Source organism: Hipposideros armiger, unplaced genomic scaffold (assembly GCF_001890085.2).
Source record: "Hipposideros armiger isolate ML-2016 unplaced genomic scaffold, ASM189008v1 scaffold_383, whole genome shotgun sequence".
In the NCBI taxonomy this organism is placed as follows: Eukaryota; Metazoa; Chordata; class Mammalia; order Chiroptera; family Hipposideridae; genus Hipposideros; species Hipposideros armiger.
The window spans coordinates 847571-871978 of record NW_017731733.1 but is presented as its reverse complement, the minus strand read 5'-3'; the positions used below and the strand labels follow the sequence as shown (position 1 = coordinate 871978).

The 24408-nt window shown below is 36.8% G+C and overlaps 1 protein-coding gene across 4 annotated transcripts in view; it reads left to right on the top strand.

The window, feature by feature from the left end:
- STAM (signal transducing adaptor molecule) overlaps positions 1 to 13409 on the top strand; it is a 64519-nt gene extending 51110 nt beyond the window's left edge. For all 4 annotated transcript variants that reach the window (XM_019662933.1, XM_019662934.1, XM_019662936.1 and 1 more), the window contains 5 exons: positions 1723 to 1810; positions 2285 to 2339; positions 2901 to 3054; positions 4796 to 4971; positions 11517 to 13409. In XM_019662933.1, coding sequence (XP_019518478.1) covers positions 1723 to 1810; positions 2285 to 2339; positions 2901 to 3054; positions 4796 to 4971; positions 11517 to 11745 — 702 coding nt within the window. In that variant the 3' untranslated portion in view covers positions 11746 to 13409. The remainder of the gene's footprint in view (positions 1 to 1722; positions 1811 to 2284; positions 2340 to 2900; positions 3055 to 4795; positions 4972 to 11516) is intronic.
- The last annotated feature ends 10999 nt before the right edge of the window (positions 13410 to 24408 follow it).

The following is a 24408-nucleotide window of genomic DNA, read 5'->3' as shown; positions in this document are numbered from 1 at the left end:
GGATTCATACTTCGTATTGAAGCTGAAACGTTTTTCTTGCCTTCTTTAAAAAAAAATGATTACTTGATTAATGCATGTATTGTGTTATAAAAATTCAAACAATATAGACAAAACAAAGATTCTCCTTGAAACTTCCTCGACACTAAAGTTGATTACAATTTTTTGTGGGTTTTTTTGCTATTGCAAACACTATTGTGAGATTTTTTTTTTTGGATATACTTCCAAGAATGTGTAAATTTTATTTTAAAATGTCAGTATTTAATGCTCTGGAAATTATGTTCTTTGTACCATTTTAAACTTATGATGAAAAATGGGATGTCATCTTTAAAATATGTGAAGGGATTTATAGGTTTTTAGCCTTCTTTTAGGGGAGCCAAAAGCAGAAAGTTTGGGGAGTGCTCTTTTAGAGAAGTAAATGGTAGAAGACGGTCCTGGGCTCCAAGGAATCCAACTGGGTCAGGTAGAGGTGTTGGCCGATTGTATTACATAAGAAGACGCAAGTAGGGTCAGACTAGTGGACTGTCTAGAAACCTTATTTTTCCGATAGATTATTTCAAATAAGGTGTAGTATTCCATAAACAAACAAGACAAAAATAATCCACTTGTTAGCTGACTCTGGTCTCATTTTACCAACAACACCCCCCCCCCTTTTTTTTTTTTTGCTGTAGGCAAAGTTTTCTGACATGTGCTTTCTTTTCTAGACTACTTAAAATGAAAATTGTTAATCTTTTACATTGAAAAATAGTATCCATTTCAAAATACAAAACTGTTTTGGCTTCAGAAGAGTTTTATATACGTCTGTCACTTTCACTCTCTAGTAATTAATTAATCTCTTAAACTGTTCTCCTATACAGAATACAAAGTTTTTGTTTCGGTTTAAATAACTACTTTGCTTTGAATTGGTAGTCTTTACGTTATTTACCTAATGCACCTATGTTTAGTAGCATAACCATATAAAAACTATGCATGGAGAAAAGTCTAATTATTACAGTAATAATCTTTGGTACATGAGATCTATATTTTGATTTTTTGAAAACCTACGTATAAATACATATGTACTTACATAATGTATGGATATATTTATGTGATGATGATTTCCTTAGTCCAATTGGTCCTTAAAACAAAAGATTCTGAAATATTGTAGATCTAAGTCATTGCTTTGAGAAGCCTCCCAGCCTTTCCCTCATAGGAGAGTAGAGAAACCACAAACTGAAACATTGGTGGGGAGAAAATGTAGACTAAGTTTTTATGGCCCTACTTAGAAAGAGAACAGCTGTAATATAGCTGAGTATTGCCTTACTAAAACAGCTGCTGTATTCACCATGGGGGAGAAGCAATAACTGAGTTATTAGTCATAAGTAATGCCATCTTGAGAGAGAGGTTACACCTGTCAGCATGGCAGGGCTACAGCTGCCTCAAAACAGTGAAACCCACTAGCACGACATAGAGATTGAAGAACTCAGGCATTGTAAGTTTAAATGTGGCTCTGTTTCTTCTCAAGAGAATCTCTTAGCAATTTAAAAAATAGGTTGGTTGAGCTTTCAAGGCTCTGACTTCATAAGATACCAAAGAGAGTACACAGATATACTAAATACATAGAAGCAAAATTGAAGTCTCCATATCTGTGAATTCCAGAAGTTCTCTATTATCTAATTACAAAGTGAGAACATATTGTTGCATAATAATGTGTTACTTTTTATTTTAACTGTTTAATTTCTGTAGGATAAAATGGACCAATTGCTACAGATGTTGCAAAGTACAGATCCCAGTGATGATCAACCAGATCTTCCAGAGTTACTGCATCTTGAAGGTAAAACTTGTTTTCCAATTACCTGCAAATAAAGACTAATTAGAGGTTATATTTAGTGTTCTTTTAACAGAATGGTTTATATGTAAATAAAATTGAGAATGATACAAAAATGTTAATATTTCTCTTCTGTGACCCAGTTTCACATGTATATACAGTTTAAACCTTTGGTAGAATTCAATTTCTTACACTTTTCTGTCCAAATTAAATATTTTACTCAAAATATCCAAATATTTTATTAAACATTTTAGAATGTTGTAAAAAAAATTGGTATTTTAATATTTTTGAGATCAGTATAATTTGAAGTATTGATTTTCTAAATACCCAGATAAATCAATCTTGGGTTCTGTGGGCTATTAATATAATTTTTATTAATCCAAATTAGATCTTGTATTTCTTAAATTATGTGACTGTCCATCAGAGATTTGCTTTCTTTTCCTGCGTTTTCTTATATTTCTTCAAATCTTGTCATCTTAGCAATGTGTCACCAGATGGGACCACTCATTGATGAAAAGCTGGAAGATATCGACAGGTAAAGAATGTGTGCTGCCTGTATATTGTGTACCTTCTTCCCCAAAGTTCTCTGTGCACTGCACACTGGGATGGAGCTGTCATTTATTTTATTTTATTTTATTTTTATTTATATTTGCCAAAGGAACCAGTTCTTCACTTGTTTTCTACTAGATGTGGGAATTAGAATTAGACTTGTCTTTCCCTTTTTATTTTAAAAAACTAAGGATTTGTTTGACTCTTACTGTATTAGTATTTTTTAAAAAATAAAGGTTAGCTATTATAATCATGTTTGCAATAAGTGACATTGCTAGAGCTCAAATGATCCATCTGTTATTAACTAGGGAAACCTAGATATTTGGAGGTAAAGGCATGTATGATAAGCTAGAGTTATCCCAGCACAGTGCCAAAAATTTAAATAGTTTTGGTTGCCTTGGGGCCAAGATACAGGATATTGTCTGTCAGAAGATTAAATTTTTAATAATATCTACTTATACCACTTTTTTGCTATTTTAATATCTTACTATTTAGAACATTGTATCATTCAAGTAATAATGTTTCAAATTATTGTATACTATTTCAGAAAACATTCAGAACTCTCAGAACTTAATGTTAAAGTGATGGAGGCACTTTCGCTGTATACCAAGTTAATGAATGAAGACCCAATGTATTCCATGTATGCAAAATTACAGAATCAGCAGTATTATATGCAGTCATCTGGTGTTTCTGCTTCTCAGGTAAGCTTTTAAAAACTCAAGTATACAAGTATATCATTTTAGATTCTCTAACATAGATAAGATTATTTGGAATAGCTATGTTTTTGTAAAATGTGAAACTTTCTAAAAGTAATGTTTAGAATAAAAATAAAGTTTAAAAGAATCTTTTACTTGACAAATACAACTTATATCAATAGTTCTTCATATTATTATTATTAGTAGTAGTAGTAGTATTTTTCTGCAAGGGTGCCCTCAGAACCACCCATCAAGCTTTTTAAAAAAAATACAGATGCAGTTTGGCCCCGCTTCTGACCTATTGAATGAGAATCTTCAGGCACAAGGCCCAAACATCTGTATATTTTTAAAGCTTCACATATAATTATCTGGTTAACCGCAGTTTTTATCTGAGTAAAATTTCTAATTAGTACTGAATTCTGAGTATCTACGATTTTCAGTTTTTACAGTGAGCTGCTTTAGTCTGGATTTTTTCCCCCGTCATTACATGCGAACACATGTAATACAATACAGAGCCCTTTCCTTGTATCCACCCCAAGCAACTAGTTCAAAAAACTTCTTTCCCACAAAGTGAGGAGTTTAGGGTATAGGGAGTAATTAGCCAAGCTCTCCATTTTATCCATGCAGAGTAGCACAGACTTTGTGCGGGTTAATTTTTTTTTTTTTTGCGTTGTCCATTTCCCCTGAAATAAGGGGCCAGAACCCTGGAAATAAGCAGTCAGGCCTGAGTAACGTGGGACTAGATGACACCTACTCACTTGAGCAAAAAACCAAAAAACTTCCATGTTCAATTTGCAAAGTATAAAAAGAAAAAAAAATGTATTTATGAGGACTGGAATAGCTGTGTTTATAATAAAGGACTGTTGAGTCTCTTAGGACTTAACAGAAGTGCTGAGATGACTGTATTGTCTCCTGATGGTTGTGTTACTATCTTAACTGAGTCTTACTGCATAGACCATGGAGTTCCCTTCTCAAATGTGAAATGAAAGGATCTACTGAATATTACAGAAAACTAGAATGTTATGTGTATTTAAGATTTGGGGGCATTTAAGACTTTAGTTTCTTTACAGTAAAACAGGTATAGTCTTTAGATGCAGGAGTAGGCAAACAATGGCCCAAGGAACAATTCCAGCCTCCCATCTGATTTTTTAAATAAATTTTTCCTGGCACACAGCCACTCTCATTTATTTATATATTGTTTCTGGCTGCTTTCTATATGAATGGACTTCATTAGTTGTGACAAAGATGATACATACGGCCCACAATGCCTAAAATATTTACTATGTGGACTTTTACAAAATAGTTTGCTGGCCCCTGCTTTAGAAAGTAAGTTAACTGTATGTTCAATGAACTAATTTAGGAACTATAAATTGTATCTATAAGCAAGTGTAGTCTGTTGATACAAAACAATTCAAAGGCAGTTCTTAAACACCCTTTGGATTCCTTTTAGGGAAGCACTTAAAATATCAATATGGAAAAAGATTATATTAGTATAAAGTTTCAAGGTAAGTTTCTTTACTGCTTCTGTATAGAAACACAAGTTTAGCCAATGTTTACCTAAGAGAAATCATCAGAGGCCAGCTTCACTGAAAAGTGTCTTGAAAATGGCTGTCAACAGAAGTAACGTAACAAAAAAATTTCTGAGATGTAATTGTTATTTTTTTTGTAACTGAATGCCTCTACAAAGAAAGTTGGACATGCCTGTTAAAATCTTAGGAAATCTAATGTGTGTTATGAACTGTTCTAGGTGTATCCAGGGCCTCCTCAGAGTGGTGCTTACCTGGTGGCAGGGAACGCCCAGATGAGCCATCTCCAGAGCTACAGCCTTCCCCCAGAGCAGCTGCCTTCTCTCAGCCAAGGAGCAGTGCCACCGTCTGCAAACCCAGCCCTTCCTAGTCAGCCAACCCAGGCTTCTTACCCTAAGTAATTTCATTATTGACTATTGTTTGGAGTTAGTGCTGTTAAAACTCTTAAGTGCCCCTAGTCATCTGTAACCATAAGAACTGGATAAGAAAAATCCAGGATAGACGTCATCACCTGATACCATCTGATCAACCCTCTCTGTGGTCATGAGTGGGTTTCTACAGGAACCCCTGCAGTATTGCAGTACCAGGCAGCAAGCCTGTCAGTCCTCAACTGACTCATTGACATGCTGGAGTCTGGTTTTAACTTTCTCTTAATTTGTTTTTGTTTTTATTTGAATCTATGATTTTGCTAAGGACTTTAATGACTTAGATTTGATAACTATAATTTATCATTTTCCACAAATTTCATATAAAATCTAAATGTTTTATCATTATTGTTTCAGAATTGATGGTTGTGGGCTGTCTCCTAAAGAAAAGTATTTCCTTCTTTTTGCCCTGTATTAGAATTTAATATATATCACAGCAAGATAAACCATTTGAAAAGACACGGTACAAAAACTGTTTGCCCCTGTGGTTCAAAGGGCAAGTATCTGACTATAAAATGACAGGCTCATTGTTTTGGTCACTTATACTGCCCTCTATCATGTAGTAAAAGGATTATATATCATGTACTTTATAATTATATAAGTACTTTTTCTGCTAAGCTGAGGTCTTTCCCTTGAAATAAATGAAAGACAGGCTTTAAGAGTTCACCAGTGTGCAATTCTAGAAGTCATGGTGTTCTGACTTGCGACAGAAGTTTCTTGGTGGCACAGGCACAGTTTCCAGAAACCTTTCCTTCAATACTGGAGTTGCCCAGGAAGGTTTCTGTACTGCCCTTACTGTTGTATTATTCATCCTCAAAAGAGTCTCGCTCTCAGGATGTTTGGGGATTGGCAGATACTATTTTGTGGTCACCTCTAGTACCCTGAAGTGACCTTAAGAAGGATGGTAATGAGGAGGCCTGTTATAGCATCGAAAACGGTATTCCTACTGGGTTAGCTAGCTCAGGGAAAATGTTAGGTATAACTCTTTCTGTCCCCAGGACTTTTTTTTTTAAGTTGAAATTTGGTGAAAATGAATATCTTACATGGAAAATAGGCAAACAGGTAGGGAGCAGTTATTGTTAGAAGAGGAGCATGCGGCCTTAAAACCAGGTACAAAGTGAGTAGAGGTAGGTATTGTAGAGAAATCAGCCAGTGCGTGAGTTGTGTAGGAACCTCTTAGATATTTCAGTGTCATCCAGAAATGCTACCTCTGAAATGACGTCTACCTACCTTGTTCCTGGAGATTACTTGGGGCCCATTGTTAGTTCAGGGCCTTGAGAAATTTCCTGGTAGATGAGAGAATCTGTTGGTGGGTGCTGTAGCCATGCCACAGAGTGGTAACACTTGTTGCTGTTCTCTGGGGGTGGCTCTGTCTGTTTCCACAGTCAGGATGTGAAATGTGTGGTGCAGGACGTGAGCTGTATTCCAGGGCCTGACTGTACTGATACAGTGTAGCTGTTAATGTCACCTCTGAAGAAACACACATGCATTTGAACGGGTGCTTTGTGTAGAGCTTTTCCTTGAAATCTTTAGCTCTCTTTGCCTGGCTAAGTCCTATTTATTTGTTAGTTCTCAGCTTCTTCTTTACTAGAATGGCTTCCCACCTCTCCAGTACTGTTCTTCCTCTTCCTGTCACAGGACCCCAGCACAATGAGTCCTGTCTTGTAATCTTCTTTAGACTTGTCTGTATCCTCACTAATTATCATATCTTGATAGCTGGAGCTGCATCTCTTTCACCTTTATATCCACACTGTGCAGCTCGGAGTTTTACACCTGGTAGGAACTCAGTAAATGTTTGATAAATTTTTAAGTGTTGATGGAAATTTCAGGAGCTGCATTAAGCCAGTAAGATATATTTTTAAATCCCTTGCAAAGCCTTTACAAAGGCTTTGAGCCAGTTCTCAAAAGGATATATATTGGGTTGTTGGAAAAGTCATGACGTATTTTTGCAACAAAAAACATAGAAAAATACGTCATGACTTTTCTGACAACCCAATAAGTGTATAACATCATTTATAAAATATATTTATAAATATGTAAGAGCAATTTTTTATGTGTGTGTTTAAATGAGGGAATTGATGGCAAAGCAAATGTAAGATGAAAAAATTAGAAGGAAGAGAATTGGGGTTGGAAGTACACTTGATAGAGGTATACTGCACATTTGGCTCAAGCTTTCTAATTGCAAATCAAGGTCAATGAGGTTTTTTTTCCATTTTTGGTAGGAAGGTTTTTTAGTTGCCCTAGTTCATGTCTAGGAGGCAGTTTCTTATTGTTGTACATATAATTTTGGTTCTAGGGTTATAACTTTTCCAAACTTTGGTGTCACCGGTGGTTTGGATGTAGTTTCCTAAACCTGCCTGTTGTAATGGTGGCGATGATAGTATTAAGGCAGTGGGTCTCAACCTTCTTAATGCTGCGACCCCTTTAATACAGTTCCTCATGTTGTGATGACCCCCAACCATAAAATTATTTTTGTTGCTACTATATAACTGTAATTTTGCTACTGTTATGAATCGTAATGTAAATATCTGATATGCAGGATGTTATTTTCATTGTTACAAATTGAACATAATTAAAACGTAGTGGTTAATCACAAAAACAAGATATAATTATATATTGTGAAATATTTATAATTCATGAAGTGTCGTTTTACCTCCAATACTGCTGCTTTCAACACAGCAGCTGTTTTCTACACAGTAGCTGCTCTCTACACGTGTGACTGGTCCGCATAAGTACATTATGGCGCCAACCCTGTCACATACACCTGTATTTGTACGGGGTGTATGTGATGGGGTTGGCGCGATGATGTCATCACGCCGGGTACTCGTATGTGGGCGTACCTGCATGTGGGTGGACCCACGTGGAGACGGATAGAGGAGCGGTGTCTCGGTTCCTAAGACCATCAAAAATATGTGTTTTCCGATGGTCTTAGGTGACCCCTGTGAAAGGGTCGTTCGACCCCCAAAGGGGTCGCGACCCACAGGTTGAGAACCACTGTATTAAGGTGACCAAAGCGGTGTATTTGTTGGTCTTGTATTTCAAGTTACTCCTGTTAAATATTTGTTGAACATTTAGTCTGCCAGATACTATGCTAGACACTTGACATACAAGTGTGATTTAGTTTCACCCCCCCTCCAGCTTTATTGAGATATAATTTACATATAACATTTTGTAAGTTTAAGGTGTACAACTTGTTGATTTGATACATTTATATGTTGCAAATTGATTACTAATACAATTACCTAACACCTCCATTCTGTCACATAGTTACCACATAGTTGTGAGAACACTTAAGATTTATTCTCTTGGTAACACTCAAGTATATGATACAGTATTATAAGGCAAAATCACCATGCTGTACATTAGATCTCTAAACTTGTTTACCTTGTAATTGGAAGTCTGTACCCCTTGTCCCCATTTCCCTTACGCCCCAATCGCTAGTCACCACCACTCTATTCTCTGTCTTAGTTTGACTTTTTTAGATTCCACATGTAAGTGAAGTCATATGGTATTTATTTCTCTTATTTACTTAGCATAATACCTTCAGATCTCATCCAAGTTGTCACAAACAGCAGGATTTTCTTCTTCCTCAGGGCTAAGTAATATTCCATAGTGTGTGTGTGTGTGTGTGTGTGTGTGTGTGTGTGTGTGTGTGTGTGTATGTGTGTGATATATATAAACACAGGGTACGTGTTGGGCATTACCAACAGTACAGTGTTACTAAAGGATTAGTCTGTGATGGGAGACATGAGATACACTTGGAGTTATTGAGGAAGACAATGAATAATCCTAGGTACCATGTTAAGGAGCTTGGGTCTTATCTGGGAAGGCCCATAAAGGGCTTTACATGGCAGTAGGATAGGTAAATTCATAGTAGCTAGGTTAAAAGCCTAGGTACTATGCATATTATCTGTGCATATTAGATAAGAAATGATGAGTGTCTAACTGTAAGATACAGTGATAGAGATGGGAAAAGAGTTATTTAGGAGGTTAGCAAGTGGTTTGGTCGAGTGTGGGTGACAAGGTGGGGAGACAGTGCAGAGCAGATATAAGAGAGCAAAGTATTAGGTGAATGGCTGGAGTTTGCCCTTAGGCAAATGGGTGGGTGGTGGGACTGTAAATTGAGATAAGGAACGTAGTACAAAGTGTGAATAATTACAGTAATAGCTAACATTTATGGGATGTTTAGTAAGTGTCAGGCCCTATGCTATATTCTCTACATAGATTAATGCATTTATTCTAATAATCTATAAAGTGGCACACTTTTTCCCCATTTTATAGGTGAGGAAACTGAGGCATGGAGGGAGGATTAAGGTCCCACTTAGCTAAGCTACAAAACCAGGCACTTTGGCTCCAGAGTTTAGCACTTAGTCTCAGCATTCTATTATAGCATGAATGTAAGTAAGAGCATGAAATCTGACTTCTTGTAATACTTTTTATCTCAGAAAGTAATACATGTGGAATGATAATGGGTGAGGCCTTTGAAGCATTACTTAATGGTTATATTGTTTGGAGGAATGTTTCAGTAAAATACCACAATTATAATAATGAATTGGTTTCATTTGTACAAAGTACAAGAGCATTGAATTTACCAGCAATTTATAAACAATCTAGCAATTGAAGAAAAGATTAGAAATAGGGAATATTTTTAAAATTTTGGGCCATTGCCCATTGTATAGTTTGTTATACGTTTTTTGTGTGTGTTTTTTTTTAGCTGAGCCATCCTGCCACCTGTTGGCAGCTCAGTGGTAGCTCAGCTCGGGCCGTGAATCGAACCTTTGACCCTGTTGCTCAGAGCTCAAGTTCTTGAGTGAGCTCTTAACCAGCTGAGCTACTCGGCCGGCCCTTGTTTTACATTTTTAATAGACATGTGGGAGAAAGTCTCAATGTTAAAGCTGTTAGCATTTCTCTTTGTATAGCTAAACTAGTTAGTGTCTTATTCACAGTAGAAACTCAGATATGGGGTTGGGGATGGGAAGAGAGGAAGCCGAGACAGTGAATAAGGACAACCCTGAAGGAAGTTTCTGGTGGAACAGGGGCAGGCACAAGCGGAGGGCGCCCGGGAGGGGGCCACCACGGCTGATGAGTTACAGCAGGCGGGAAGGCAGAGTATGTGATGGGTGCAGGTGCAGATAGTTGATAAATGTGATTCTGGGAGCAGATGGAAGGGCTCTTTTATCTGTGTGTGTATTTTCAGGGAAATAAAAGAAAAGAGGTTATCAAGCTTTTACCCCCCTAGTCCGCTAGGACTGGTGCTTTTCATAGTGCTGAAGGGAAATGGTCACTTCCTTTTTGAAATACTTTCTCCACTTAACCATGGCCGTTCTCTCTTAGTTTTCCTTCTACCTACCACCTTCTTGTCCCTCCTCAGTCTTCTTTACCTAGTGCCCCTGTCTTCCTGACTTAGGTCTAGGGAGGGCCCAGAGTGTGGACCGCCTTTGTCTCTGTTATCATTCCCTTGGGCGTCTCATTCAGGCCCCTGACACTGAACCCCAGCTGTATGCTGATGACTCCCATATGTGTATTTCTAGTCCTCACTCTCCACTGGCCTCCAGACTTGAATAGCTGACCACTTATTCACCCCCTTTTCTTGTGACCCTCATAGATACCTCACTTGATTCTCCTTCCCCAAATTTATCTGTGGTCTTTTTAGTGAGTGGCCAGTCTACCAGTTATCTCAACCAGTTATTCATTTCTAAAACCTCAGGCATTTCTTGACCACTCTGCCCACTAGCAAATTTTGACAGCGATACCTTCAAAACGTGACCCTTTCCTCTCCTTGCCACCAAGTCCCCCATGGCTCTACCCACCTGTCCACTCTTACCTGGACAATTGTAATAGCCTCCAGTCAGGTCTCCTTGCTTCTGTCCTTGGCCCATGGTGAGCTTGTTAAAACCTAAGTCAAATCACACCACTCTTTTGTCCAAAACCAACCAATGTCTTTTCATCTCACTCAAATATAAGCCAAATTCTTACTGTGGTCTCTAAGGCACTATAGATTCTAAGGCTCCTCTCCCCTTTAATTCTGCCACTTTATCTTAGGCTGCTTTCCTCTCTTCTCAAAGGCTTCTGTGCTTGCCGTTCTCTTCGCCTGATAAGCTTTTTTGTGTTTTTTTTTTTTCCCTAGATAGTTGATATGATGGCCTCTTACTTTTTTCGGGTCTCAGTTTAAAAATGTTGCCTTGTCTGACATATCTTCTCCTCCTACTGCACTGAATAAGCCAGAATCTCCTGGTCCCCCTACTTGCTTTATTTTCCTTCATACCAGTTATCACCACTTGACATATTATACATTCGTTTATTATCTTTTTTCTTCTGCTACAATGTAAGCCCCATGATGGTAGGGATTTCTTTTCCTTCTTTCTTTATGATATCCCAGTGCCTAAAATGATCATGTTTGGCGCCTTATAGGTATTTAATAAATATTCAGTGAATGTTGAATGAATAGCTTTCCTGTTTATGTCTAAATGACTATGTAAGTCAATATTGATCTGAGTGTTTTCTTTTCCCTCCACAGTGCAATGGTCAATTCTGTTCAAGGAAACACATATCCCAACCAGGCCTCAGTGTACAGTCCCCCTCCTGCTGCTGCTGCTGCTGCGGATGTCACTGTATACCAGAATGCAGGAACTAATATGTCCCATGTGCCAAACTATAATTTAACATCATCACCGCTGCCTCAACCAGGAGGCAGTCAACAGCCACCTCAACCACAGCAACCGTATTCTCAGAAGGCTCTGCTATAGGATTTGGGATTCTGGTTTGTGGCAAATATACCTGCTAAATGCCGCTGACAATGTTACGGGAGTCTTTGATATCCTAAGGTTTGTTTATCCTCAGCTGGTAGGAATCTGTCTCGGTCGACAAGTTCAAATATTCAAGAAGGTAGAACTCTTCCATTTGCACTGACTTTTGAGAGGTTCTCCCCTCCCCCTCCCCCAGAGGAATGAAGCTACTTGCATTTAAATTCCTTTCATGATATGAAAGAATTGATACAAGGTTATTTGTCTCATAAAAATACCTGGTCTGCAAAAAAAGTCAAACTTACAAAAACTGCTGTGGCAACTGTTATGTACATATATTGCTATGTAACTTCATTAGTGGCCATTTTGAATCACGACGGTGATCATGTGAATATATTTAACACTGTTAAATTAATTTACATCGCTGTTTTATTTTAATCATGAACAACTACCATGCTTCATAATCTTTTGTGTAAATTTAATAAGATAATTACACTATCCTTTCCAACTGCAAGAGAACAAAGCTGTAGAATATTTACATGAAGGCATTGTGTGGTAGAGGTTTCAGTTTCACATTAAACTGAACCTTTGACTGATTGTGAGCTAAACACTTGTACCTTTTGTCTTTCTGTAGCCTCTGCATACTACTAGCTGTCATCATACCAGCACACAGTAGCTAAATTTTTGGTGCAGTCATAGCAAATGATGTTCCCTTTTAAACTTTGACATTTCGGCATGACATTTCAGAATATTGTGGGACCATGAGACAAAATTGAGTAGGGTCATGTTCTTGATATCTTATTTTTAAAGATAGAATGTTGATTTACTTTTTCCTAGTTGAAATAGCTAATTAGGTTTATAAGCTGTATACTGTGTTTATTGGTGGCAGTGACACCAAAGATAGAGGCAATGGATAGGCATTTTTAAACTGGAAAGAAACCATGAATAACACTACATTTTCAAAGTCTCTTGTAATTATTTAGGATATAAAAAAATGGATTCATCTGTCTTATCCCACTAATCTATACATTGTATCCTTTAATTCTTCATTAAAATGGATATAAGTAGATGTTTCAAAGTAATCAATATTCCTGGCTTTGCTTAACAGTTTGTATATTTATTCTTATCTTTCAAACTGGATTATGGGGCTGCTCTCTCTTTCTCTCTCTCTTTTAAAATTCTAATGGAATTATGTTGTCTTCCTATTCAGGAGTCTTTTTGAATGAATGCTTTTCTTTTAATCCATATAAAATATGTTTTCCACTGACATTTTAATCTTAAATATTTATAATTTTCCTGGTTGTGCTATATAATTATTTAACTCTATTATTTAAATAACTGAAAAATTCAGTTGAGCATCATATTAAATGAATTGATGTAACAGGTTTCATACCATAAATGAAAGTTTGATTTGTATTTTCTAAGACTATTGTAGTCAGATAACGATAACTTGTTTACTTTCCCTTTTGACAAATGATTCCCTCTTTGTCAAGGAATCTTAATGGTGACCAGTTTTATAGGTTCAAGTTTAAAGCACTGTCTTCAATGTAAGTGTTTTCCCTGGTATTGTGTTTTCCTGACTTTAGAGGCTGTTGCCCTCAAATAGTAATTTTAAAAATTGAATTCAAACTTCACATTAAAAAAATTTAATGTTGTTTTTTGATAAACATTGTCAGATTGTAATCTTCATTCCAATTTGAGTATTCTAGTTTAACTGATACACTTTTTCCCAAGTCATATTGCATTTTTCTCTTTGTCTTTTGATAAATGTATCATTTCCCCATTTTATTTTGAAATCCTTCATGCTGTAAAATCAGTTACATATTCTTAGTTACTTTTGCCCTGTAAACGTCAAAGAATGGTAAAATGAAAAAAGCGACCCTTACTACAATGCATATACATTTTTTACCTATTACGTTAGAATGCTTATAAATGATACATAAAACTGATACTATATTAGTTTGTGCTTTTCATTTGTTAGATACAAAAATACCAGCTGGAACAATTCCAATGAAAAGGAACCACTGGTTTTTCTATCTTTTAGATGACATGGCAAGGGCAGAAATAAGACAAGACCTGTTAGGAGCACAGTGATTTTGTTTTGAAACCAGTGTAAGTGTTGTACTTTCAAGAAAAATCTGTCTTTAAAATATAGCTGTCTTTTTTTTTTTAAGGAATAGGATTATTTATAAAATGCACTAACTATAATGTGAATTTCTGTGAAGCAAATTTATTTCCGTGATAAAGTTTGAGTTTGTATCTGTAAACCAGTGGCATCTAAATGGAAAAATTCAGGTCAGTTACTGTCTAGCATAGCCAGGGCTGATTGGATGTGGTAATAAGTCAGTGCCCTAAACCTCCTAGGAGCACTATGGAGTACTTACTGTGGTTTTACAACATTTTTAACCTTATGGTTGTCCTTCACTGTTACCTGCCCCTCCTACTCAGTGGGGGGCCATTTTATGTACCCATAGATTCCTTCATATTATTATAGATGCTTCTGAAGCTTTTTATCTATACCTATTAATGTTTGTAATTAAAATGCTTAGTAGATCACTAATATTCTTTCCTATTCTAATATAGTTTTCATATATGACATGTATAATTCAACTTGAAAATATCTTTAGTCCAAACCTTCAAGTTTATATAAGACAGAGTAGGCCCTATGTGATAATCTATGCAACTATAACATCTATATAAATTACTTTCTAAAATGAGGTCCATTGCTAGATTTGGTCAAATTTTTTTCCATTTAGTACATGAAAATCAGTTTTCTTTATTCATATATCCTTGGTTAACTTACCAATTACACTAATGATTATAGGTTCCTGTTATTATCACTTTTTAAATATTTAAGAATTAGTTTAAATTTTTCACTCTTACATTATTTTCTAATTTTTTAATTTTTGTTGTTGTTGTTGATTAACTGCTTGTACCCCTTAGAATAAAATACATAGAAGAAACTTATCTAAATATTTTCTCTAAGGCCTATATTTAGTTATTTTTTATTAGAATCATGGTTGGTTACGTGTTCTTGCCAAGTATCTAGATTATTTTCTATATTATTTATAATGACATACAGCCCCTGGTTTCTAAGCAAAGCTGTCTGAGTTTTATGTATTCTTTTTAGTTTGATCTTCCTTTGAAATTATAAAACTTAGGAACTTTTTTCTGGAGTTTTCCTGGCTTCAGCAATATTTTTTCCTTGTGATGTTCTAGAACATTTTTAAATATCAGTATTTAAAATCTTAGATTTCCTTGCTGGACAAAATTTAACATTTTATTGGTGATGACTTGTGTTTATACTGAACTTGGATGATTTTCTGACTGTAGCTTATGCTAATACTTTCTACTGCCATCGTTGTCTGTGTGCTGCTTCTTATAGAATCACAGAATTTCTGAGAAGGATTATATATTATTAAGAGTCAGCAAGCCCCTGGACAAAAGCAAAAGGTACTGGTTTTAATGATCTTTTGGTGATCAGAGACTTTAAGAAAATTTTTCATCTATTTAAAAAAAGTAGTACCCCCAATTTTTCTTCTCATACCCTTATCAGTAACAAATAGTTTTGAATATGTAGCCCCAAAGTATGTATATATATGTATTTACAAATTGTAAAAGTTCTGTATGCACATAAATATATATTATACGTTATAAAACACACCAAAAATTAAAGAGGGTGAGTGAAAAAATTATTAATAGAAATTTTAATATTTTCTTCCCATATCTCTGGTTCTTTTAATCAGTGCCCTAGAATGTGTATACCTGATTTGGAGACCACTGTTGTAGAGGTTAAGATTAAACAGAGAGAGGGAGTAGGATGTTACTCAGTTGCCCCATGAAATAAGTATCTGATATTCTCAGTGGTGCTTTCCCCAGCAACTTTACGTGTATTTTGAGGATTTTCAGACCTACAGAAAGATTGAAAGAATAATACATTGAACACCCAATAACTCTTCATCTGGATTGTTAATCATTAGCTTATTGTCACATTTGCTTTATTTCTTTATGTATGTTTACATATACATGTGTGTATATATGTTCATGTGTGTAGGTGTGCCTACATACACGTTCTTTATTGTGTGAACAGACAAGTTATAGACATTGCACAGTGCTCCTAAGTGTTTCTTCATGTATCCTATAAAGATAAGTACACACATCTAGGAAAATTAGCAGTAATTCTGTAAAATCTGTTATCAAATGCCCCCCAAACTGTCTTTTATACATTTAAAAAATAATCTAGGAACATATAACACATTTTTTATGTCTCTTTATTCTCTGTGGGTCTAGATTAATCTCCTTGTCTTTTTTTTTCTCCATAACATTGACTTTTTTAAAGATCTGCACCATTTGTCTCGTAGAATGTCCCACATTCTGGATTTATCTCTTCTTTATTTAACTTGATGCTCTATTCTCATTATAATCTATTATTACTTAATCCTAAAAGAATTACAATCAGAACCATATGGTTTATGGTTAAAAGTGATGAATCTAAAATTTTCAGGCTCAGAACAAACAATTGTACATATAAATTAACACTGTTAACGTGTGGTTACTCTGTGTAACAGACAGTATACTCAGGCCATTGACTACCGTATAGCTCAATACAGTTTTGTGTTCTTCACTTCAGATTGCCCTCAGAGTCATGGAAGAAAATTTGTGTTTAAAAAAGAAAATTAGATAGCTTCCCTTTTTTCCCCATTCAAACCAAAATCATCTTTTCTCAAGCTTCTTCATCGACTTGATTCACTCTGGATGGCCTTTAGGTATTTTTTAAAATGTAATCAATTGTGCAGGGCTTTGGTTTTGGATGCATACATTTTGGTATGTTTGTTTTAAAAGCCTCATTACCATATAATCATATCGTCTATTAAAATACTGAAATCACTAAAGAGGAAGGAAAGTCCTTTCTTGTAAAAAGTTCTAATTATTGCTTATTATCCTCAAGTTGGTTACCAAATTGAAATCATGCAAAGTAAAACATATATAACCACTATCAAGTTAGAAACACAAACAAGTGATAGTAATGTGCAGTATCAGGTTATTAAATAGTTGGTTTAGGACCTTCCGTTATTTCAGTTGGTTAATGGCTTAAAAAAATAAAGTAAATGTTTGTAATCCACTGTTTCTGTGGCAGGATATATGAAGTTGCTTGAGGGCAGGATCATTACATATCTTGCTTGTTACTTTAAAAAGAGATGGTACATACACAGTTGAGAATGTTTTCACTTAATTAGGTGTAATATTATCTGTTATCCAGTTAAAATGCCAAGTATTATGAAACATCCATACGATATGGTTATGTTACTCAGAACCAAAAACATGGGGGGAAAAACCCCAAAAACTGTGTACTGTTGGAATTTGTTTTTCTTCCCTCAGTGAAAAGAACTTTTCAATATAAGTAGCTTTGATATTCTGTTATTTAAAAATATACTAACACATTCTAAAGGAGTTGCAAAAAGTGACCGAAGAAGTTGTAATCAAGAATACAGGTAAGTTCACTTCATATTTACCAGAGAGGTTTCATTATAACAAGTCCATTTTTATAAATGGTGTCTGGCACTTGATAAAAGGGTTTCGTTCATTTGCACTGCAAATTGTATCAGTTTGCGACCACATGCGTTTCTTCTAAAGGAAGTAGCGGTACTTTGGGTTGAAGAGTAAGAATTAAATTTTACATTTTAGGCGTTTATTGGGGTTCTATTCTGTGAAGCAGAAATTTCTGTCCATTGTCCTGAGAATTCAGAGAACTGGATTCTAACCCAGATATCTTGTGAAAAGAATACCTTATTAAATATACTCATATGATCTTGGACAGTTCCATGAATCTCTCTGTCATCTACTTATTAACTGTCATGTTGGTATAACTACATGGTCCTTTGAAGCTTGCAGAAATTCTGTGCTTCGGATTTTCTACCTCTGTGTATCTTAAATATCCCTGTCATGCAGCCTGAATAACTCACCAATGCCACTGAAATTACCCTCCTGTAGCTTAGAGGAGGAAAAGGGATGGGAATGGGGTTGAGGACTGACAGGGGTGCTGAAACGTGAGAACGTGATTTCTATTAATAGTACAAGGTCCTAACAGTCTACTTCCTGAAAGTAACCTTGGGGATACTGTATTTCCATTAGTAAACTCGAGCCTTTTGTTTATGCTTCAGTGACCCCACCAGGAACTTCCACACTCTAGGTAGGTAGAAGTGCTTTCATTTCTAGTACTTTAATTTTCCGGTGCTGATTTGGGAGAAAAAGTCAAATAAGTACAGCTTGGAAGCATATACTGTTTTTGTATATTGCTTCAAACTGAAGGAGATAGGTAGCATCAGACTACATGCAATTTTATTGTTCTTGATGTTCTAGGAAAGTAGTACCCTTGACCTTATTGACCTGACAATGGTGATGGAGACAAAGCACTACAGCCATCCTTCAGCTGTTTTGTTTCCTAAGTGAGCAGATTGCCTGAGATGTTAGAAAAACGGAAAACTATCAGTTTCTTCCTCTGGTGCTGGCTAAGAGAGTATTTTTCTAATATTCCAAAACAAGGTGCAAAATCAACACTGGCATTTTTTTCCATCACAAATATTTGGACTAGAAAAATGCCATTATATATTGTTTAGTTATATATTACTAATTTAAATAAACATTAGCTAGCTAAATAAAGGTTAGTTTTTCTAATCAACAGCTTTTTTCTTGTGTGTCAGTCAACATGTATCCGTTATATAGTTATGTAAATAATTCCCCAAATAAAATATATTTGTTTTTAGTTTTCTTGTACTTTAGAAAATTAGATACCATGCTGGCACACACACACACACACACACAAAGTTTCCTAAATTAGTTTATTATGTAATGGAGTCTTATAAAGAAGTCTTATATCAGATATTGAGTAAAGTAGGTAAGCTTTCTTTTAGGGGGAAAGACAAATTGTTTCCCAGTTGTTGATCATTGGCTGTGTTATATTCTCCCATTGTGAGGAATAGTCACTACCTTTTAAGATTTTTTTGCTGTCTCATAATAATTTTTTCAAGAATAATCCCAGAAGTGGGATTATTTTATGTCATTGACGACCTATTTTGTGCTTCTACAGTTAATTTTTTTCAATTCTTTTTAAAAGACGACTTAGATTCTAATTGATCTTAATGCTTTCCTATCAAAACATCAGTACAATTTCATTCATGTGATTCCCAAATATTAATTTACTGGCATGGGGGATGAGCCAGTGGATTTTCTTCAGGTTAAGTTGAATATAGATTTGAAATAGGAAGACTTCTAGTACCTGGAATGAAAGCTGCGAGTTAAATTATTGTGCTTTTGCTTATTCCATCAAACTAAGGAGTGTTTCTTCTCTGCATGTCTGTCATGTATTTGAAAGAGAATAATTTCCGTAAGATTTTAAACATGATAGGAACAAAATTCTGTTTTTATTTTAACTTTCATCTAGCATTTGTATATATTTAACCATGCACAGTTTTTGAGATTAAAAGCTTTGAAGTGCTGTTTCCCATTTATACCAAGAGGTAAGCATCACTAAATTAAAATTGAGTAGCATAGTCTAAATTACTATGTTTAATATCTTTTGAAAGTGATATTTTAAGTATTCTCTATGTCGAGTAATTTATGGCTTATTAGTCAAATGCTGTTTATAAGTCATTTTTTCCAGATATTTATTTCAAGAGCTGTTGTTTTTAGAAAGGTAAAATTCTGTACAGAATTCTTAAAATCAGCTTAAAAGAAACCTAAACATTTATGGTGGTTCTAGCAGGTAACTCTTGTATATTGTATTTGAATTGTTATAATTTGGATGAACTGGAGCTCAAAATAGAATACAGTGAATTCTGCTGTAATGCACACTGGCATTCTAAGTATCACTGTGCTGTGCATAATTGTGGAATAAAAAAGAGGGTTTATGGGGAAAACGGGGTTAGACTAGGCACAGCACCACAACTTCACTTAGCCATAGCACACTTAAGAATAAAGATAGGAACCTATTAAAAACACAGTTTTATACATGTTAAATGGTTAATAAACTCATAAATATTACTATAAATGTGGCATTTACCTTGAGAAACACTTGAAGTGTGCCTATGGATGTGGGTGTTGGAAGGGTTGTATCTTGTGAGTTATTGTGAAGGTGGAAGAACTGGAAATCAGAGGGCAAGTTGTGACACCGGATGTTGGTGAGTTTAATTCAGCCCTGGCAGTGGACTGAGTGAGGGTGCTGGTGGTGTGAGCTGGTGTGTGTGTGTGTGTGTGTGTGTGTGTGTGTGTGTGTTCCTGCATGGCACAGTTCAGCTGGGTGCAGTCTTCTACATTTCAGCTAATGCTTCTCCTGGGTGAACTCACTGAAATTTGCATTTTGCCCATTTTGTTTCCTAGTGTATCAGTCTGTGGAACAAGTTTGTGTTTTCCAAACAATCATTATGTCAGAACTGACTCTAAAAGTTATTTAGAGATGGAGAATGAGTGGCAAGTGAACATTGGTTTTTAACTTCAGAAAAATACCTTTTATACTTTTAAGTGATAGATAAGAATAAGGTCACGTAGGATATAAAACTTCCCCCTTACCAGATCTAAAGTATCGATATCCCAATTGAACATGTGAGCACACTCAGATTCAAAGGATTATGTGTGTAGCTTAAATACAGCCTATGAGAAATTATATGCCCTACAATCCTGCCCTCTCTCCCCAGAAATGGGAAAGAAAAGAGGAAAATTAAGGATAACCATGATTTTCTGAGTTAAGTGGGCACAGCCATTACATCATTTTCATTGTTTATTAACTATTGGCTTGTCCTTTCACTTGGTTGACTTCCGAATATATACCAGGTTTTCAAGGTTTCCTAACTGCTTTTTAAATTTTTGCATGTCATAGCACTAGATGTATTTATTGAAATATTTAAAGGCCTTTACAAATTAGAAAATACAGATGCAGGTTTTTTACAAGTTCATTTTGATATCAACAGATAAACTTACTAAAAGCTGAACAATAAAGAAACAGTAATGGGTCCACTCGAGTGTCAAAATTTGTTAACGGTGTGTTAGGAGGTCTTTTACATACGTCATTCCTAATTTATATGTTCCCTGAGTTTGTCTGTAGCCTAGTGCTGGGAAGCATTTGAGGAACAACGTTGAACCTGGCGATTAGGATGCCTCACTAGTATCTAAACCCTTTTAAGTCCATGATGTAACCAAAGTGCAGCATTGTGTTAAAGGTGTGCTGAATTTATATACGTATCATGGATGCTTTTCTAGGAAGACACACTCAAGAGTTCAAACTTAGATTGCTAGGAGTGCATTTCCTGGTTCTGGTTGGTGGGTTCTGAGACTTCCGTCTGCCCCCAAGCAGCGGGGCTTATCTCATTTCAATCCTCAGAATACCCAGTCTAGACCATTCCGCTCTGCTGCTGTCCTTTTTGAGAGTTCCAGAGATGAATCTACCTGCTTTCTTCCATTTTCACAACCTGCAGTTTCAGGTCACGTGTTCTCTACCTGACCCATTGGAGGACTAAAAGTCTCAGAGGATAGCCTCCCTTACTCTTCCTAAAGCTACTTTTTAAATTTTTATTTTTTTCCAACTACTGTCAGAAGCGCCAAGCCTGAACTGAAAGTGAGGCCTCAGGCAGGCTAATTTGATGTCTATTCAACAGGATAGCTCTTAAATGTGTTCACCTTTATTTCACAGAAGCTGTAACTTGTATACTCACCCAGGAATCCAAAGCCCAGTACCCATCCTTAGAAGCTCGCTTGGCAATCTTCTGCTGTTGGAGCATGGTCCTTGGGGAGGATGGGAGGCGGGAAACGGAAGGGGGTGGTCTTTCTCCTCACCCCCAAGTACCTTACCAAACCACCTTTCCCTCTAGTGCCCTTTCTGCGGGTTTCAAAGTAAATACAGTTTTTTATTTCCTTAAGCTTCCAGCAATGTCATTACATGTAAAGCCTTAATTCAGCTCCAGGAAGCGCCATGGCAAACTAGCTCCCATGTTTGCCCTTTCTTGCTTTTCATTCATAGTTGGGGAAAATGCCAAGTGTACAAAAGATTGAAGCAAACTTCATCAGGAAAACACACTCATTTTCTTCTTCATGTTTAAGAGTTGAGAAAATAGTCTGATGGAAACGAGGTGATCTTCCCTGCGTTCTTCTCAGGATGCTCTTTAGTTTAGAGACAGAAGGCAAACATGGGGTGGGATCTCAGGATAGGCCAGAGAGGAGAGATTCCTGCAGCCTAAGGAAGCCCTGTGTTCCTGGTGGTGGTCAGTTTTTAGGGACTAAAGTGATTTAGCTCCCCCCGCAACTTGGGAAGTGAAGGAAGTAAGGTGAGCCCTTGGAGTTCAAACGGAAAAATCAATACGGAATGAACCACAGTAGAAAAATAGGCACCTTGAATAAGTGGAGGTTAAAAACTGGTGTCTCAGCCAGATCCAGTCGACATGTTTTACTTCGCCTGCATAGAGTTATAAATTTCTATTGAATATTATCCATGACTAATTTCCCATGGAAAAATACAGATCTTTGCCTTTTGGAAAAAAATCAGATGAGCTAACAACGTGAGGCCTGCATTATTCTCACAGCTGGCCGTGCTATCTCCAATTTGCAGCCAAGCCCTCCATTTCTGACAACTTTTCATCCTCCCAACTGTCAAAGGGAACCAGAACCAGACACTAGTTAATGGGAATCAGAAACTGTTGCAATAGAGGAAAAGGGACCTCTGGGCTCAATTCTGAACACAGTAAAGACAAGTAGGGACTAGTAGCTGAGGAGCCCGTAGGAGTGTCCCCGAGGGAAAATTAAGAGGAGACATCAGGGTAGGGGATTTCGTGGAGGGCAGGCCAAGGTGAGGGAAGACTGAGGAGGGTAGGGCTGGTTCTTACTAAACCTGGGCAAGTTAGGCCTGGCGAGGACAGGGGCACAGGTTGAGGCCTAGTCAAGACGAGAGTTTAGAGAAGCCTGACTCAAGTTTTTGGTCACGGAAAGCGTCTTGTCACTACTTGACTTATTTTTGCCTGACCCCTGGAGATATTTGAGGCATTGATGCCTGCTTTAAAAAGAGTAAATCTAAGGCCGCACTGTCCAGTTGGACTGTTGAGCACTTAATAGTATTTAAATTTTATTTGAATTAAAAACATGCAGTATAAAAATAGTTTTCCTGTTAACTATCGTTTTGGTAGGACTAAATTTCATTGCAACCCTTGCATCACACAAAGTGGTATTGTTGGAGTATGTTTTTTGTATGTGTCCTTTTTAATGTAGTTCTTAGAAAACTTAGCATCACATATATGGTTCACATTCTATGCCCGTTAGACAGTGTTGATCTAAGGCTTCCAGGACCTGACCATAGAATCCTACAGAACACGCCTGATGTGATGTGGCAGACAGACAATAGAGTGACTTCCCCCATGATCCCTTCCTGATGACGTTCATGTCTTTGTTGGTTTAATCCCCTCCCTTTAAATGAAGGCAGGACTCAAAACTTGCTAATAACCAACAGGCTATGGAAAGGGGATGGTTGTTGCTCCTGGGATTCTGTCATGTTACGTAATACTCCACCTTGGTAGCAGACAGCTTGGAGGCAGACCCTTCCCAAGCCGAGTCTCCAGATGAGAACCAGCTCTGGCCACCATCTTGTGTGCAGCCTTGCAGACCACGCAGCTAAGCCGCGCCCAGGCCCCTCACCCACAGATACTGTGAGGTTACATGAGTGTTGTCTTAAACCACTAAACATGTGGTAGTTTGTTACTCAGCAGTGGAAAACATACAGCCTGAGGTACGGGGGAGCAGTGTGGAACTACGGAAGCCTAACAAAAGGGGATCTCTGAAGAGTGACTCTTAGCTGGTGTATTTTGATTACTCTAGCCCCTTAACTGTTCTCCAGCATAAGACTTTGGTTTAGCTTAGTTTAACTGCTCTTCTTTTGGTTTCATGCCCACAGAACAACTTGCTGATGGTTATTGGCTCCCTGTGTAGGTCTACTTCAGGGAGAGAAAGTTCAGGTCCATCTGACTTTTGAAGGTGAACCCTGATGATTTGTGGGATTTGATAGATGGTCCAGGCTCCTGGGACATAGTTGAAATAGTCCTCATCCTGCTGCTTGGGGTCCTGTTGGTTGTGGTTTTAATTAAATGCTCTATGAGACAAATTAAACAAACAGATCTCAGCCTCTGTCAGACAGATTGATCAGAGTGATTAACTAACTGAATGGTGTATTCATGAAAATTTGCCAAAAACTAAGATGGTGTAGAAACAGAGTGGAAATTGTCGAGAGATGATTCTCCATAGTTCTTTTGTGTTTTTGCACATCTAGCAAGTAGAGGCACTGACTGCTTTTCCTAGACTGTCTTTTCAAAGATGTTTGTATAGTGAACACTCTTGGAAGACAGAAATAGTGTCTCCCTTCAGCGCAAAGGGCAGGCAGGCTTACCGATATAAAAGATTGGGGTTGCCTAAACTCAGGGTTCCTCTTTTGTTTTACAATTCACTGCATGTGCAGGTATATTACCTGACCCTCTTTTTATCTTCCTATGCTCAGGGAACTGGCACGAGAAAATGCTGATATTCTGGCTACTGTTAACGCTGTAGATAATATAGTTCTTTGGGACCCATGCATCTTGTGTCTTCTGTCAACATTCTGCAAGGAAGGTAAAATGTCAGCCTTCCTGGAGCTGACAGTGG